The sequence below is a fragment of the Amblyomma maculatum genome, chromosome 3 (assembly GCF_055883805.1).
Source record: "Amblyomma maculatum isolate TAMU_Amacu chromosome 3, ASM5588380v1, whole genome shotgun sequence".
Classification (NCBI taxonomy): Eukaryota; Metazoa; Arthropoda; class Arachnida; order Ixodida; family Ixodidae; genus Amblyomma; species Amblyomma maculatum.
In genome coordinates, this window is record NC_139346.1 from 9,232,252 (window position 1) to 9,247,835 (window position 15,584).

The 15,584-nt window shown below is 42.6% G+C and overlaps 2 protein-coding genes and 1 long non-coding RNA gene across 6 annotated transcripts; 1 reads left to right on the forward strand and 2 right to left on the reverse strand.

Annotated features, from left to right (window-relative positions):
* The first annotated feature begins 1,954 nt into the window (after nucleotides 1-1,954).
* On the forward strand, nucleotides 1,955-12,506 carry LOC146194191 (uncharacterized). Of its 4 annotated transcripts, XR_014705799.1 has the most exons (4): nucleotides 2,173-2,487; nucleotides 7,946-8,077; nucleotides 8,637-8,796; nucleotides 12,370-12,506. It is a non-coding gene; the product is annotated as an uncharacterized LOC146194191 (long non-coding RNA). The 4 variants fall into 4 exon arrangements; XR_014705801.1 differs by lacking the exon at nucleotides 8,637-8,796 and having other exon boundaries at nucleotides 2,339-2,487; nucleotides 12,370-12,478; XR_014705800.1 differs by lacking the exons at nucleotides 8,637-8,796; nucleotides 12,370-12,506 and adding an exon at nucleotides 9,888-10,006 and having other exon boundaries at nucleotides 2,339-2,487.
* LOC146194192 (uncharacterized) lies at nucleotides 7,946-13,629 on the reverse strand. The gene is made up of 2 exons (XM_084597284.1): nucleotides 9,837-13,629; nucleotides 7,946-8,047 (listed from the first exon to the last, which is right to left on the reverse strand). Exon 1 carries the CDS (start codon nucleotides 13,379-13,381, stop codon nucleotides 10,127-10,129), a length of 3,255 nt encoding a protein of 1,084 aa, XP_084453410.1. The 5' UTR covers nucleotides 13,382-13,629; the 3' UTR covers nucleotides 7,946-8,047; nucleotides 9,837-10,126.
* On the reverse strand, nucleotides 13,392-15,297 carry LOC146194193 (uncharacterized). The gene is made up of 2 exons (XM_084596015.1): nucleotides 13,469-15,297; nucleotides 13,392-13,400 (listed from the first exon to the last, which is right to left on the reverse strand). The coding sequence occupies exons 1-2, from the start codon at nucleotides 15,125-15,127 to the stop codon at nucleotides 13,392-13,394; spliced, it is 1,668 nt and encodes a 555-aa protein (XP_084452141.1). The 5' UTR covers nucleotides 15,128-15,297.
* Between the last annotated feature and the right edge of the window lie 287 nt (nucleotides 15,298-15,584).

The following is a 15,584-nucleotide window of genomic DNA, read 5'->3' on the forward strand; positions in this document are numbered from 1 at the left end:
CAACATACCATGCCATCATTAAGAGCCTTTACTTGTGATGTTAAACGTATGTCATCAGACCAGGTGGTTCATATAAGATTTGGTGAAAATGAGTACAGAAGCCTTCTCCTTGATTGTTCGTGTAAACAGAAAAAAGAGGGGTGGTATAGTAAGCAAACCTTTATAACAAAATTATATATATATTTGTGCATGCACTCTGTTTCAGGCAGAATTTAAGAGATTTAGGTGCAAATTATACTTTTATTTAAAAATGTATTTGCGGTAATAAAGAAAGCGTCAAAATTCTGCAACCTGTACTGCTTGAAGTATATTTTTATTATGTTGTTTTATAGTTATTATTGAAACCGTATAATGTGGAGTACACTATATATCAAAGCAATTTTTCTTTGTAATGTTAAATTCATGTTTATAATACAGCATAACAATATTATTTGTCAACTTATAACAGCATATTATAACATTGAAAAGATCAGCTATTACTTATGTAACACAAGCATTAATACAACTGACATACCAGTTTTGTTATTCTAATGTTGCTACCTATAGTTGAAGAATTCTTTGACAATTTTAGCAGATTGATGCGCTCCACTGCTGATTTGCTTCTTGTTCATTGTTTGACATAGATGAAGCATGTGTGTATGAGCGGAGGTCTTGTCATCACCTTTGCATGCGGTTCACTAATCGGGCAAGCACTTTACATTAAAATAACCAATATGTGCAGCAATCTCGTCCTTTGCACTAAATTGCAGAATATAGTCACAAAATTTCCAGTTAGGAATTTTCACTGTTGATCGTTTTTATCATATATCACATTAACCGATCACTACCACTGCTTTGCCGGATTTTGCACACGTAATATACATGCAGCACGACAGCCAGTGAAGAGGATATATCAAGCACATAAAAAAAAAAAAAATCATAAGGGGTGGGCTTTACAGTAACATAAGTCGACATGCAGAGAAGCCCCCTGTTTGTCCGTTTGCATACTGAAAACATCCCGACATCATTCTGCAGTTTTTTTTTTCTTAAAAAAAAAAAGTGTATCTGGGAAATCAAATTGGAACGAGGCAGTAAGTAAATATTTTCCAGTGCTGAATGGGGCAGATGTGCCGGGTGTGGTTCAACCAGCATGAATTAACGAAAGATTTTAGCTCTTTATTATTATTTTGCATAATAACCACGGCTCATTTCGTGATATATTCCACAAGCTATTATGCCCAAGCATCCTGTTCTTCCTGTAGTATATGTGTCACTGTGTGTATGTGCTCTAATGATTCGGCGCGCACGTATACGTACACCGCGCGCACTGCCGCGACCCTCCGTAGTAATACAGCGCGTTGCACAATTAGAGGCGCGATGTAGAATGCTTCTCCCAGCTAAACTGTGGAATCCTCGCAGTTAAAATTTTGCACAAAAAGGGCATTTTGTCGCTAGTATTTTTTAATATGAAATTTGTTTGGGGTGCTTGCCTGATTCGATTAAAAGAAGTCAGTTGTTCCCATCTTATGCGGCGGCAATGACCGCTGCCCCAGCAATGGTACTGGTGGCGCCACCTCATGCTGCTACAACAACTCTGTAGCAGGAAAAGAGGGGGCGAACGTTTCTGGCAGAAGGTTTGAGTTGTTGTAAGCAGCATGAGGTAGCGCCACCAGTGCCATCGCTGGGGTAGCGGCTCGTCTGCCGTCGTCGCCGCCGCTTAAGATGAGAACATCTGACTTCTTTTGATCGAATCAGGCATGTACCCCAAACAGATTTGGTATTAAAATATACTAGCAACAAAATACCATTTCTGTGCAAAATTTGAACTGCAAGGATGCCGCGGTTTGGCTGGGAGAGGTACATCGCGCCTCTAATTGTGCAACACGCTAAACTTGCGAGCGGGCTAGTTCTATAGGACTCCGACGACCTCTGGCGCTGCATGGTTATACACAAACACAACACTTGTTTAATTCTCTTGTGTGTGTGTTGTGTTTGTGTATAACCATGCAGCGCCAGAGGTCGTCGGGGACGCGACCCTCCAGTCTTACTCGCATTTCATATAACCCAGAGCTGCTTACACTAAAGCTTTACGGATAATATATAGCTACGCTTCGGCGTCGTTTGGTCGGATGTTCTGCTCACTGCAATTCCCTGAGACATCGAAATTGTATACTATCTCGTGTCTCCTGAGGCCGCGTCGTCTGCCATCTCAGTGTCATAGCTGCCATGCCATGAACAGTGGATGGCGCAACCGACGAAAACTAAAACAGACTATATATGCACACCTTTAAAGCCTTCAATTTAATTTTTAAAGTACAATATTAACATTTGCAGTTGCCCTCTTTTTATTTTTTTAGTTAACAAAATGCTGCACTGCTGCAAGCTACGTTCACTGCGGGATGCATTACAAATGGCGGCGGAGATGTTTGCATTTGCTGTCATCTTGCGGGGCCATACACCATATTACTACTGATGACATCGAAAACGCTTCCCGCATTGAATGTATTGGTAAGATTCTCTTAGTATTACTGAAGGTTATAAAAAAAATATTCACAATGGCTTTATTGCATCACTCATTCATCGCAAAATTTGCGCATAGCTGTAAACTTTCCTTGTGCCCCTCGAAACTAGGAGGTATGGTTTGTTCACGTCGTTTGTATACAAGCGGGGCAGTGTGTGTACTTGTGAGGTTTGTGTGCTTGCGAGTTTCTTATATCAGCCCCTTCGGTCAAGTCTTCTCAGGTGTGCAGTTCTGTACTTGCAGTAGTATGTATGTACAGTTTGGCTCGGTATGCATAAGGCTGCAAATCAAAGCCGTTCAGTTTTTTCAGAAACTTGGTGCTTGAAAATTTCGTCATTATCCGGGGTTTGAAACCGGGATCACCACCTGTCCCCGGCAGTCGGTCTACCAACTGAAATGTGCAGCAGATTAGATGCTAGGCGAGAGCGAATTGACGAACAGCTCGAAATGGGAATAGCTGCTGCAGTATACCGCGAATGGCTGCACCCTTTTGCGACTTGACTTGAAAAATTACGCAGGAATCTGCCTTCAAAGTAGATGACTCAACATTTTACGGGAGCTCCGCTGAGTGTTTCGGGCTGTTTACAAACATGAACACTCCATGATGCCTGAAATTTATGTTTATAACTGGTTATAAGTGAGAGAAACCAAGTACAGTTTTAAAAAGCTGTTGATGCAATGTTGGATCGCAGTATGTAGTCCATGAAACGACGTGACATGATTTGGGTAATCAACAGGGAAGATGGGATTTTGTTATTTGCAACCTTGCCTTTTTCGTTGCTGTAATCTGCAACTTTCATCTTCTCTCTCTTTTTAGTAGTTTGTGACTTTCTAGACTATGGTTTCTTTCAATTGGCCGATTTGGGCTACTTGTTAAAACTGGCTGTTTTCAACTGGGCTATTTGTTAAAATGTGGATAAGATAGAGTAGGTGTGTTCAAGCCCACCTGTGTGCACACAGCACACATAGACTGCACTGCAGGTGAGTCCCCATACTTTTGTATGGTCATCAACACACCTTTCTAGAGCGCTGAAACGCCACCATGTCGCGTAAATAAAGGGAAATATGAGGTGTGACAAAATAAACGAGACAAGTGTGTAGCTTGAAAAAAGAGTTGAGTTGGCAACAACTGCTTTGCTGACATCATCCCACACACCTCCCCTATTCATGCACTAAAAATACTTAAATTAGCAAAGAAAAGTCACAGTTTTGGAGTGATGGATGGCTGTTGCAATAGGACAATGCACCCGCTCACATGACCATATCTGTCAAGCAGTTTCTGACCAGCAAAAACATTACTGTGATGGAGCATCCTACTTATTTGGCTCCATGCGACTTTTTTTATTTCCTAAAGTTAAATCTTGCTTAAAGGGAACCAATTTTGTCTTATTTGTAGAGGTTCAGGCAAAAACAGAGAATCTCCTGAAGGGCCTTCCAAAAACCTCGTTCCAGAACTGTTACCAGCAATGGCAGAAGTGCAGAAGTGTGTGAATGCTGAGGTGACTACTTTGAAGGTGATAATGTCACAGAGAACTGATTCTAAAAGTGCAGTAATTTATTGGACCAGTCTCGTTTTTTTTGTGTCACACCTCGTATTTTTATCAGGTGCTCGGGTCAGGTGGGGTATGGGGTGAGACCTAAGGTGCATAGGCGTACTCTTTGCCTTGGCAACTGCGTTGTGCCAGTTCCAGAGTATCTGAGCCAAGATAACACTTTCTTAGCACCACTGCATACTGCTGCAGCACTCTAGCCTGGCGTGCTGATTACAGTACTATAATTAGTTAAATGTCAAGAATGCTGTGCCAAATACCCCTGTAAGAAGGCCCTCCTGCCAGTAGAATCAATTTTTTCAGTGTCACCATAGGCTGGGCAAGTTCTTCCTTTCATTTGTTCAAGGCACTGAACACTATCGTCAAAACAACACCCCTTGTCACCTGCTGGCATGAGAAGAGAAAAAACTCAGTTACTGGAAGGTTCCTCTCAGTTGATGTCATTGGTCGAAGGGCTTCCTTTGAAGAATTTTGCCGCTGCATTCTTGACCCGTAACCGACTGTTGTTCACATTGAAAGCCCCTTTTGTGTGCCCCTGCCGATTCCCATGGTGGGATCTTTTTATCACTGTAGCTCGGGGTGGAAAAATTAGGTGCGCTATTGCAGTATTTCCTGCACAAACCTGAGACAAAGAGATGGCGCTCTTCATACCACACTCTCTGTAGATCACAGTAAATCCACTTGCAGTAATGCTCACAGCATCCAGCAAAAAAATCCATGTAAAAAATCGAGATCATCTAGTTTCTGTCAATTCCATGTCTAAAAAAAAAATGCTCTCCACAATGCACATTGCAAATGCTGTTTATTCCATCACAGCAACTGGGTTCACTACTGTGATGTGTGTGCCAAATCTGGTCACATCAGATGGTTATGAGAATAGGAGGTGCCAATTTTACCAAACATATTGCGTGTGCATATAACAATAGCACACAGATTACAAAAACGTTTCCTGCATACTTGAACAAAGCTGCTTCCAAGAAGTAAATTTCCATTGCATGCAGAGGTGAATCTTTGCTGTAGCACTGTAATATTTGTGAATGTAAAAGTCCTCCCTTGCCATCCAAGCCAACTCGTTTGTTCTGCGCATTGCATACTTTCTCTAGTCAGGCTTCATATCCTCATTTTTTAATGTGCATAGCTAAATGTGCCGGTGCTTTTGTTTTTTTCTTAATAATAAAGGATTGGTTGTGAGGAAAAGGGAGGGATTGTTAAATGAATGAAAAAAGATTGGCCAATCTATTGAAGTCGAGGAGGGAGTGCTGATATGGTTCCTGTTTCCAAGCAGGATACGAAGACATCATTGCACAATGATGGATCTGACCAAAAGGAGATTTCAGTGCATTATGTGGAGGCTATATGGAAAAAATACTTCAGCGGAACACTTCATAAAGGGCATGTCATGCTTATTTTGGCAGCCACTTTTACTATCATTGCAACAGTACAGCTAGCAGTGCTGACAAAAGGTTTTTCACTCTTGCCAATTTCTGGGAATTGCAAGTTTTTTTTGCAAGGGATCACCTTATGCCACACTATTTGCACTGAACTTGCAGAATAGCCTCTCGGGCAGAATGTCAGGCCTTCTGAAGTTTCGTTGATCACTGTAATGCCCCACACTCTTTCATCCTTTGTGTCGCAGTTCTCAGAAAACTAAGTGCTGGAGCGTAACCATGTTTCTTTAAGGACAGCTACTTCTATGTCCTTTGTAAGAAGTGTAAACTCAAGCCGGAGTTTTCTTCATGACGGCCCTGCTGTTAATGTTTATAACTATCGCCATCTCTGTGTTTAATTTTTGCTGCTATTATTTCTAAGAGTCTTCATAGTGTTCTACCCATGCATGTGCAATTTTCTGGGTTTTACTTTTTGTGTATCTAGCTTGGCGTTAATGTCGTCATTTCTTCCATACGTGGAGCTGTGCTAATGCTTTTATTCCTTTTCAGCAAAACAAATCTTTGCTTCGTTTGCTTTCATGCATCAGTTTCCTTCTTGTAGTCTTGCAGTTTAATGAATACCTTTTTGCAAGCTTTCTTCCTTTGGCAGTTACCAGTTTAAAGCAATAGATGACCAGGCTGAAGACCGCCAAGGCAGGGAATGCAGGGAATGGCACAGAGGCATGTTGAAAAGGAAAAACACAAAATTGCATTTATTGACCTGCAGTCAAAAGAAATTTGGAGAACAGTGGGAAAATGCAGCGAATGACGCAGAGGCATGTGAAACAGTAAAACACAAACATGGCATTTATTGGCTAGCAAGTAAAAAGGAATTTAGGGGACATCAACACTGCCTGTAAAAATGTGACTCAACGTCACTAATCGTTCCTCTCTATGGCTCGGTTTGCAGTTTGCGCACAGGCACTTTGCTACTTGCTTAATTTCACTTAATTTTGTGCCTCTGCTATCTCACACATACTCATTAATTAGCATGCAGCCGTAAGCATCATGTGAAAGGTCACTCGGCACAGATATAAAGCCCGCTTCGACCAAAACATACAAACATCGTTGTAAGGCCTAGGGGTAGCACATCTGACTTGGCATCCAACAGTTCCAGGTTTGATTCCTGTCCTTCCCTCCGTAAAGCTACTACCAACCTGGCTATGTCATGTGGTCTCAAGACATCATACAACCCACAGGCTGATCAATGCTTGGCTATGCCATCTCCCATTTAACATGTACCAGATGCATGTCTATGATTTTTTGTCTACAGCACTGACAGATTTTCTGCAGAGCAGGACCATTAACACTGTCACATTGATACACAAGTACTTACAGGAGTAGAATGACCATAACACAAGATATTTGGTACTCATAGCAAAGAACCCAACAATTACACACTCATTTAAGTTTTTGGGAATAGGCAGGAAGTTGGGATGGAGCAGATTAAAATTTTTAAGGGTATGGGGAGCCTCAGTCTGCTAGCCAGCGTTTCGACAAGAAGGATTGTCATCATCTAGGCAATGCATTCATCACTGGCAAAAAAAAATTTAAAAAAAAGAATCGAAGAATGGGAAAGGCACAGTAACTGTCTCACGTTTCTGTGGACACCTGAACCATGCTCTGAGGGAAGGGATGGAGGAGGGAATGAAAGACTGAAGACAAAAGAACAATGAGGCATCCACTTAAATTTTGCCTAGAAGGGTACAATAATGACAGCATTAACAGGTCCCGTTTGTAGCTTCTCTTGCGAACTTACATTCCTACTTATGCACTTTACAACACCCTTAATCAGTAATTTCTTAATTTCCTCTTCTGCTATCTCATACATACTCTTTGTATAGTAATAAGCTACTATATTATGTGAAAGACTACCTAGCATAGATATAAAGCCTCGCTTAACAAAAACATACAGACATGTTTGCGTGGCCTTGAGTCGGGATGTCCCACTCTGAATGCAAAGTTCCTCAGAAGGAAATAGGCTTGGGTAGGTTGGTAAATCATCTTAACTCAGGAAGCATAGCGCAGGAAGACTGGAAAACGAGGACAACACAGGACTAGCGCTAGCCCTGTGTTGTCCTCGTTCTCAGTTCTTCCCGCGCTGTGCTTCCCGAGCAAAGTTCCTGGAGGGTTGGATTGCCTTCGTCCTGCTATATGAAATGACAAGCCTGAATCTTCTGTCAAATCGGCCATATCACATGGTCGCATGATGTCGCAGAACCCTGCAATTGATCAGTGTCCGACCATGTCCGCTGCCAGCCATGCCCGTGATTTTTAGCTCAATTCAGATGCTGGAGTTTTCTAGAAAATGGGACTTTTAGCCTTATTGCATTGAAAGGTGCGGTAGCAGAGGGCTCCGAATTATTTTAAGGTACTGTGGTAAGTGACGACCTTGTGCTGTACAGCCTTTTACATGTCATGTGCATTACAGTATCATTGACAGCAGTTAAATGGGCCTCCACTTTCAGGAGGAAGACTGCCGAGGAAGTGGACAGGGCAGTAAGATGGCAAACTTGAACTTGAAAGAAGTGCTGTCCAGGCATGAGGCATGTGTGTCCAAGCATGAGGAACTGCGACAAATGACGCAAAGAGGAAATCAGGTTGAAGTTGAGCCCTACAGTACTCAACTTTAGGGCCTTTGCATGAATGCTTTGTATATATTTTTTAATATACTTACAAACTTTCAAGACAACAGCACAATGTCAATGTAAACATTGCTGGAGAGAGTGGGAGCTAGTTGCACCATCAAGTTCAACAGAAAGTCGAGCTAGTTATTACTATGTGATACTTTAGCATAAGCAGTGCAAATACAAAGGACAGGAACTCAAAGACAGAGCAGTGCCAGTCCTCCTCTAGTTCAGTCTTTTGTTATTAAAAGACAGTCTTGAGATACTTACCAGCATGAGCAATTTGTCTGCAACAGATGCTTTAAGAGTTGAAAAGGTTATGTGCATGCTTTTAGAAGTACTCATACCCATCAGCCGTTAACAACACCATAAAGATAACTCATAAAGGTCTTCTTGAGTATCTTCCCAATCTAGTGCACTGGGGTGAGCTTGAGGCTTTTCTCTCCTTGATGCAGAGTGATAATGTGCCAGTTGCTTATGTGCTTTTTCTGACCTTAGTTAACATCTCACTGTCCCTTTAATCTGCCTGCAGGAGGAGCATTCAGAGGACAGGTACAAAATCTTTCGCTGTTGCAAATTTGAGGTGGTCTAAGGAACTATAATACATACCTACATAGAGCTTAGTAGAACATTAAGAATATGCTCACTGCATCATGCCTGTGCTAATTGTGAGCCTACGTAAAGCCTACAAGGTATATAAGTTTTTTGTCCTAATATATACATATATATATTTTTTGTCTTGCAACATGCACCATATTTTATTCACTGTTTCAGCTACAACTGTCAGTGAATGTCAAAAATACATTCTTTAGTTAGAAGAGCAATTTCTTCAGCATAGCATTGTCAGCTGTGGTCTGCATTAGACTACTGCTAAGCTGTGTTAACTAGCTAACTGGCAGTGGCACAGGTAGAAATATTTTTTTGGGGATGTTGTGTGCCACCGAGAAAAAAAAAAAAAAAAAATGGGCTAAGCAAAAAAAGGAGAAAGAAGGAGGATAGCTGCGCTCTGGCTGGCTGGTTGACAAATATTAATTAGCTAGCCTTTTAACTATTACTGCTAAACTCTCTGTTGTGGCCCAGTGCAAATAATATACATACAAATTTTTTAATTTGTGAAAATGCCATTCCTGTGTTGCAGTGCGAGGAATTTCGGGCCACACTCGACAGAAGTGAAACTGAGTGGTTGCAGACAGTTCTAGCCACACAAACAAATGTGTGTTGCACAATGGCACAGCTATCCCGTGGTCTCTTTTTTAAGGCACCCGGTAGGGAGCAGTGAGGGACTGAGCTTGTGACAGGTGTGCAACAAGTACTTGCAGGCTTGGCATGCACCCGAGTTTGGCTCGTAATTCCTGTTGGTGTTGTGATGAAGAGAATGGCATTTGCGAAAAACTAAAACTGATATGAATATTATTTGCAGTACACTATAAATCTCTCAAGAAATAAAGACCTGACCAGTAATGGGTAAAATGATAACTGTTTAATATTAGTTCCTGGCAGCTAACCTGTCTCAGCTGTATTTAACTGTTGCCCATCACAGCTGACAATGTTATGCTGAATGAAGTGATCTTCCAGTTTGAAAATCCTATTTTGAATTATTGCCAACAGTGCAACACCTCTTATACTGCTTATTGCTGTCAAGGCTGATAGCCAGCATACATCAGTACAAAGCGCACTGTTGCAGATACCAAAGGTGTGATAATTAGCGGGACATTGCCAAGTGTGAGATTACCGTGGTAGGATGGGAAGGTGGTGTACTTGACCTTGAAAACTTCCACTTCAGGTAAAAAGGCAGCAAGCTTTGCGGAAGGAGTGCCATGTTAACCTGGAAAGAAATAACAGAAACAAGCAGCAAAACCAAAAAAGCAACGAAGAGATAGCAGAGCAAGCATAAACTCGGCAGCAAATTTTCTTTTTTTATTTGGAAGTGGGGAGGGGGGGGGGGGGGTAATTTGCTTAGCTGTGAACTTAAACAAAGGAGAAAGAGAGAAACATTTGGGCTAAAAAGAGTAATCCAGCAATTCATGAGTTCATAATTTGGAGTTTTTCCTTAGCGCTAGCTGAACATGACTGTGAGCAGAAGAATACCTTGCCATCTAAATTTCCTTTTAATTTTTGAATGCAGTCCCTGTGAAAAGATTTAAGGCATAGACCACATTTAATATTTCCAGTCGTTGGGCCATTCAGTGGCTGCCTGCAGACACAGTGTAAGTTATACACAAATATTCTTGGCCGCACATGAACAGTTAAAGAAATAGTTTCTGGGAAGTCATCTATGGTGCCTTTCTTTATACACTCTAGTAAATGGCTCCTTAGCATACCCTGATTAAGATTCATTACTGATGGATCTCTGTCAGATGCTATGTAATACATATTAGCAATTGCAAACAAGCCACAGTCCAAAGTGGTACCCTGATTTTGAGCGGGTTTGATGCTGATCGTTAATGTTGAAAATGGCATTTTTAATATGTGACATATCTGTTTAACGGCATCAGGGGGTATATCTTCATCAATGGAATCATACACATATACTGTATTTGGGGGTGCACATGCATTAGTGACAGTAAGCCAGTGATCTGGGTTGCGAGTATGCAAGATCTGAACAAATGGGCCCTTCACTTGAGAAAAACGTAGCCTTTGTCCCAATAGAACATCTTGAAACCCTCCCATATAAGAAAATTTTTGACGAATCAAGTACTGGGCAACATTAATGACACTGTCTGACAGTGAACTATGTCTAGCAATAGCCTCTAGATCTCTGTCACATAATGAATAGAGCTTATAAATTTGCAACGTCTCGGCTTTAACAGAAGCAAGGTCTATTGTATTTTGCTTTGTCGAGCTCACCTCAGTGCCATTCACTTTAATGGGACGCACTGTGCTGGCCTTAACTGCAGGTACTACAGGCTTATTAGTGCTTCCATAACTATTTCCTGTATTTATGGGACTTGGTTGGTGAACTAGTGGGCTTGTCCTGTTTTGCTGTACTGAAAACAATCGCTTAGTAGCTTTCACTTTTTTTGGACGACCTCTTCTGGCCTTAACTACAGGTATTACAAGCTTAATATTCCCAAAGCTACTTCCTGTATTTAAGGTGCTCGTTTGTTGAACTGCTGGGCTTGTTTGAATTGTTAAACCTTGTAAATTTTGCCCAGCCTGACTTTGCTGTGCATATGCTGCTGTGAGCTGTCTTCCAAATGCCTTAATAGCCAAAACATTTTCTCGCGCCTCTTTTTCACTTCCCATGGATGCAATATTTGCGACACTCTTGGCCGTAATCTCAAGCTCCTTGTACACCCAGCAGAATATCTTTTGCGGTGTGTTTAGCTTAAGAGGTGAAGATACCTGAATGCTACTTGTTACTACTGGCTTTGTGGGCGTAGCTGTAGGGCTTTCACTTAAAAAATGCTCCTTTTGCCATCTGCTAGGAATGCATGCTGTATCGAGTACTCTTTCCTGTGCAAATGAGCGGACTGCCATTATATGCGAACAAGGCAAGCCGTACTGGTTGAAAAAAGTACATGTACAGCTGTCCAGATTTTGACTGACACAATAGTCTTTACTTCCTAAAGCCACATTAAATGAGTTGAGAAGTGAACTGACTTGATAATTAGCAGTCTTAAATTTTTCATATTGTTCGAGCAGTTTATCTTTAGCTTCTGATGTGCAGCAACGGGACAGTTCGAATTGAAATTCATCTATACAATTTACATTTACATTAATCTTCATTTCCTTCAGCTTTGCAAACTGTAGAGAGGCGGCGTCATTGTCAACATACTCTATCAATCCTCCTACAGCCTCCACTAAATGCATACCAGGACGAAGGAAACTTTTAAGCTTTTGATTGTGGCTTTCAATTCGGTTATTTGTATTATTTCCTAGGGTTACAAGGCTTTTCCTGTAAGCATGCACCCACATCTCTCTACACGAGTCCCACTGCTGCATATAATAGGAAAAGAATCCAGCAGGAGCTACATTACGCAATTGATCTAACATGTCAGAGTACTCTTGATGAGTTTGAGAATAGACTAATGCTTTTACAAGTGGAAGGAGTAATTTTCGTTGCCCTCTTGCTTTATCATTAATATTTCTATGGAGGCAATTCAGCACGTGCCATGTGCACAGTAAAATTGTGCTGTTCGGAAGAAGAGAACTGAGGATACGCATTTCGTTCATGTCTTTATCTATCATTACCACCTTACATCCTGATACAACAAATGGATTAAATTGTATAAATTTTTCAAACATGGCCCTTATAATTTCAGCGGTTTCATTTTGTACGAATGCGTAGCAGACGCACCGCCCACGCCCACGGCCATCTTCGATGAGAACAGAGTACAAAACATAACCTTCAATATTAACTTTATATGTCCCATCTACAAATATAACATCAGGATATTTTTCCAGCATCTCACGCATCTCACTTGTTTGGAACAAGATAAACTGCAACTCATGTTGATTGTCTTTTTCGTAATGAATGACCCAGTTTGGATTTCTTTCAATTAAAGTTTCTACCTGCTGAACTAGCATTTGCCCGTGAGTCTCCTTATTTCGAACTGGTACAGAGTAAATTTGTTTTAAATTGTTTACATCTTTCGTAGTTAAAGTTTTACCCGTCTTTTGTTGAACAAGTTTCTTGAACTCTTTCGAAGCAACGTTACATTTCACCAGATCACATAGTTGATTTTTTTCATTACTGTTCAGAAGTCTTTGGTTTGTGTATAAATTGTAATGACTAAGGTCGTGATTGTGCACAGTTTTCAGCTGAATTATTTTGTAGTGCAGAGATGGAGACTTGTGAAGAGCCAGTGAAACAAGCATTTCACAACCAATGCTGTTGTAAGACTGGTTTGGACGTTTTCCAGTACTGCGTATCCTAGCATTACCGCTATGAATACAGCGATAAGTAATTCTCAAAAATTCATAATCTTTAGATCCTGACTCTAAGGGGTTGTTGTTTGACCTAGCGACATGAACGACATGCTTCCCCTCCTTACACCACTCATCAAAACATTCCTTAAAAGAAACAAAACTATCAAATGTGCCATTCAGGCAAATTTTGCTCCCTCCCCCTCCAGATATTGTGTTAGAAGCCTTAGTTGCATGAACATGGGCAAGGGTTACATCTTCACAAAGCTCACTATGGCAGCCTGGTGCTAAAGGCAGGAGATGCTCAGATGGGGTATCAATTAGCCAAGTGTCACCAAGGCCACCAGTTGCTCTCTCCCTTTCCTGTTTAAGAGATTCTATTTTTTGGATAGCTTGACTGTCTGGCATATCACATAAGTTAGATTTTCTGCACAAAGCAGATGCTACCAGACAGCGTCTGCGTCGCTTGGCAGCACTGGGCTGTGCACTGCTCACTGTGCCACCCTCATGCGCAGACTTTTGCACCTTAGAGTGAGCCTGGTCATTGAAATTGCCAACTTCTCCATAAGGTACTGAAGCAGCCAAACGACGCCGTCGCCGCTTAGCAGCACCGGACTTTGCTTTGATTAGGCTAGTATTCACGACACATTTGCATGCACTCTGGCTTTCTTTAGATGGTGATCGTGCACGGCTTTTGCAGCCAGTAACCTCTACGACAACACCGCACAAAACAGCTGCAAAGTCTGCCAGCTCACAATTTTTTTGGTGGTGGCTGGCCACACAGCTGTCACAGGCAATGCTGCGCAGGTCACTAGCTTGCCCTTCACCGTCCACACAGCATGCTGCAGTAGAAGGAGGCGCACAGGCATTTCTGTAAAAGTGTGCCTGCACTGTCCTCACTACTGCAGAATAAGGTGTGGCACGCTGCAAGGGCTTGGCACCTGTTTTGGCAAGTACTCTGGTGTCTCTGCCTGTGGCAGAGCTTGAACCTTTTCCTTGCCGAAACAGTGCCGCAGCCTTCCGCTTCTTCTTTGATACAAGTACCCACTCACTGTTGCCATGGTTGCAGACAGCCTTTGGTACAGTTGCTTTAGGAGCACTGACTGTACCTTCCTCTATGGAAGAGCACACAGCAGGGCTGCTTTTGTGCGACACCTGTGAGGCTCCACCATTCACCTTGGCACAGGTGGTGCTTGCACCTTGGCTGAGAGTCATAGGCTTGGTAAAAGGCACACAGCCTTCAAGCCTCTTCTCAGCCTTTCCCCATCCGGGTACACCTGAGCCATGGGACACAGAGGAAGGCAGGCTGTCCCAGGTAGTCCAAACTTTACAACCTTTTTGCCGGACACGAACACCTCCAACAAGCACAAAGCCAGCTCCCCAAAGGGTAGCTGGAAGCTGGTCAGTGCCGCCCCGTTGCAAAGGAGTATTGTTTGTTCCCTGGACAGGAGCAGGAGTTGCAGGTTGCTTGCTTACTACTCCTAAAGTACAAATAGATGAATATAGAGGAGGAAAGTCTGCCTCACAAATCATGGCCTCCCTGGCTGGCTTGGCCCAGCCAGTCCAACTTGTGGATACCCGACTCTCCTGGTACCTCTGTTGAATGGACCGCCTCTCAGCAACAGCAGCCAGGCTGCAGGCCTCCTGGTAGAGATACTCCGCCAGCACCTGGTTTCCTTGCCGGCTCGGGTGCACACCATCGCGGCTCAGGTAGCTGCTCCAGCATCCAACCAAGCCGCCCAGGAAGCGGAAACCCCGCTCGCGGCATAGCTCCTGTAATGCAGCGTTTACCTGCCTGTACCGCTCGTTCGTGCGGTGCAGCTGAGTTTCGCTTTCAGCAACCCTATACTCGTTCTGCCCTCGTGGGAGAACGGCGGAGAAAGCTACTTGCATCGAAGATTTGCTCTTGACAATGCCGCTAGCCAACCGACGGTACTTCTCAATGCACATGCTAACACTCTCAAGAGTGTTGTTCGTGCCAACATGAATAATGAGAACGTCGATGTCGAATAGCTGAGTAGCTACCGCCGAGAGCAAATTTTCTATCTTTATCCCTCTGTGTGCACTCACATCAACAGCCAGACCAGGACGCGATGGAAAATACTGATTAACATATTTCACCATTGAATCACCGGCCACCAAAACCCGATTCATGTTGATCTGTGCAGCGCAGATTAACAGAGGTAGAGAAGTTTAAAACCTGTTTAAAACACGCAATTCAACACACGACTGACGTCAATCGCAACAGTTAACAGAAAGCGAGGATTAACAAAAATGCGAACTGACTTGAATCGCAACACAGCGAAGATTAACAAACTAAAAAAAAAAAATAATAAAAAACGAAAAGCAACTGTACACGAAAATTAACGTGCAAATTAGGACAATCGGCACAAACGCCTAGCGTTATATCGAATTCTAGAAAAACTTATCGCAGGAGAAAATGCTTGTTGGGGCGTCTTGAACAGGCCAAGGACGATGCAGCCGATGGATGAGAATCCTAGGCAAAGTCTGAGCGTGGATTTGAGCAGAGACCTGATCCAGACACCCGCCTGCCTGAGTGCCTCCTTGCTGCTTTCTCTCTCGACTAGAACTTTCGCACTTCAGCCTCGCT

Coding starts and splice junctions, on each gene's coding strand:
- LOC146194192 (XM_084597284.1), bottom strand. CDS start 13,381: ATGCCAGACAGTCAAGCTATCCAAAAAATAGAATCTCTTAAACAGGAA.
- LOC146194193 (XM_084596015.1), bottom strand. CDS start 15,127: ATGAATCGGGTTTTGGTGGCCGGTGATTCAATGGTGAAATATGTTAAT.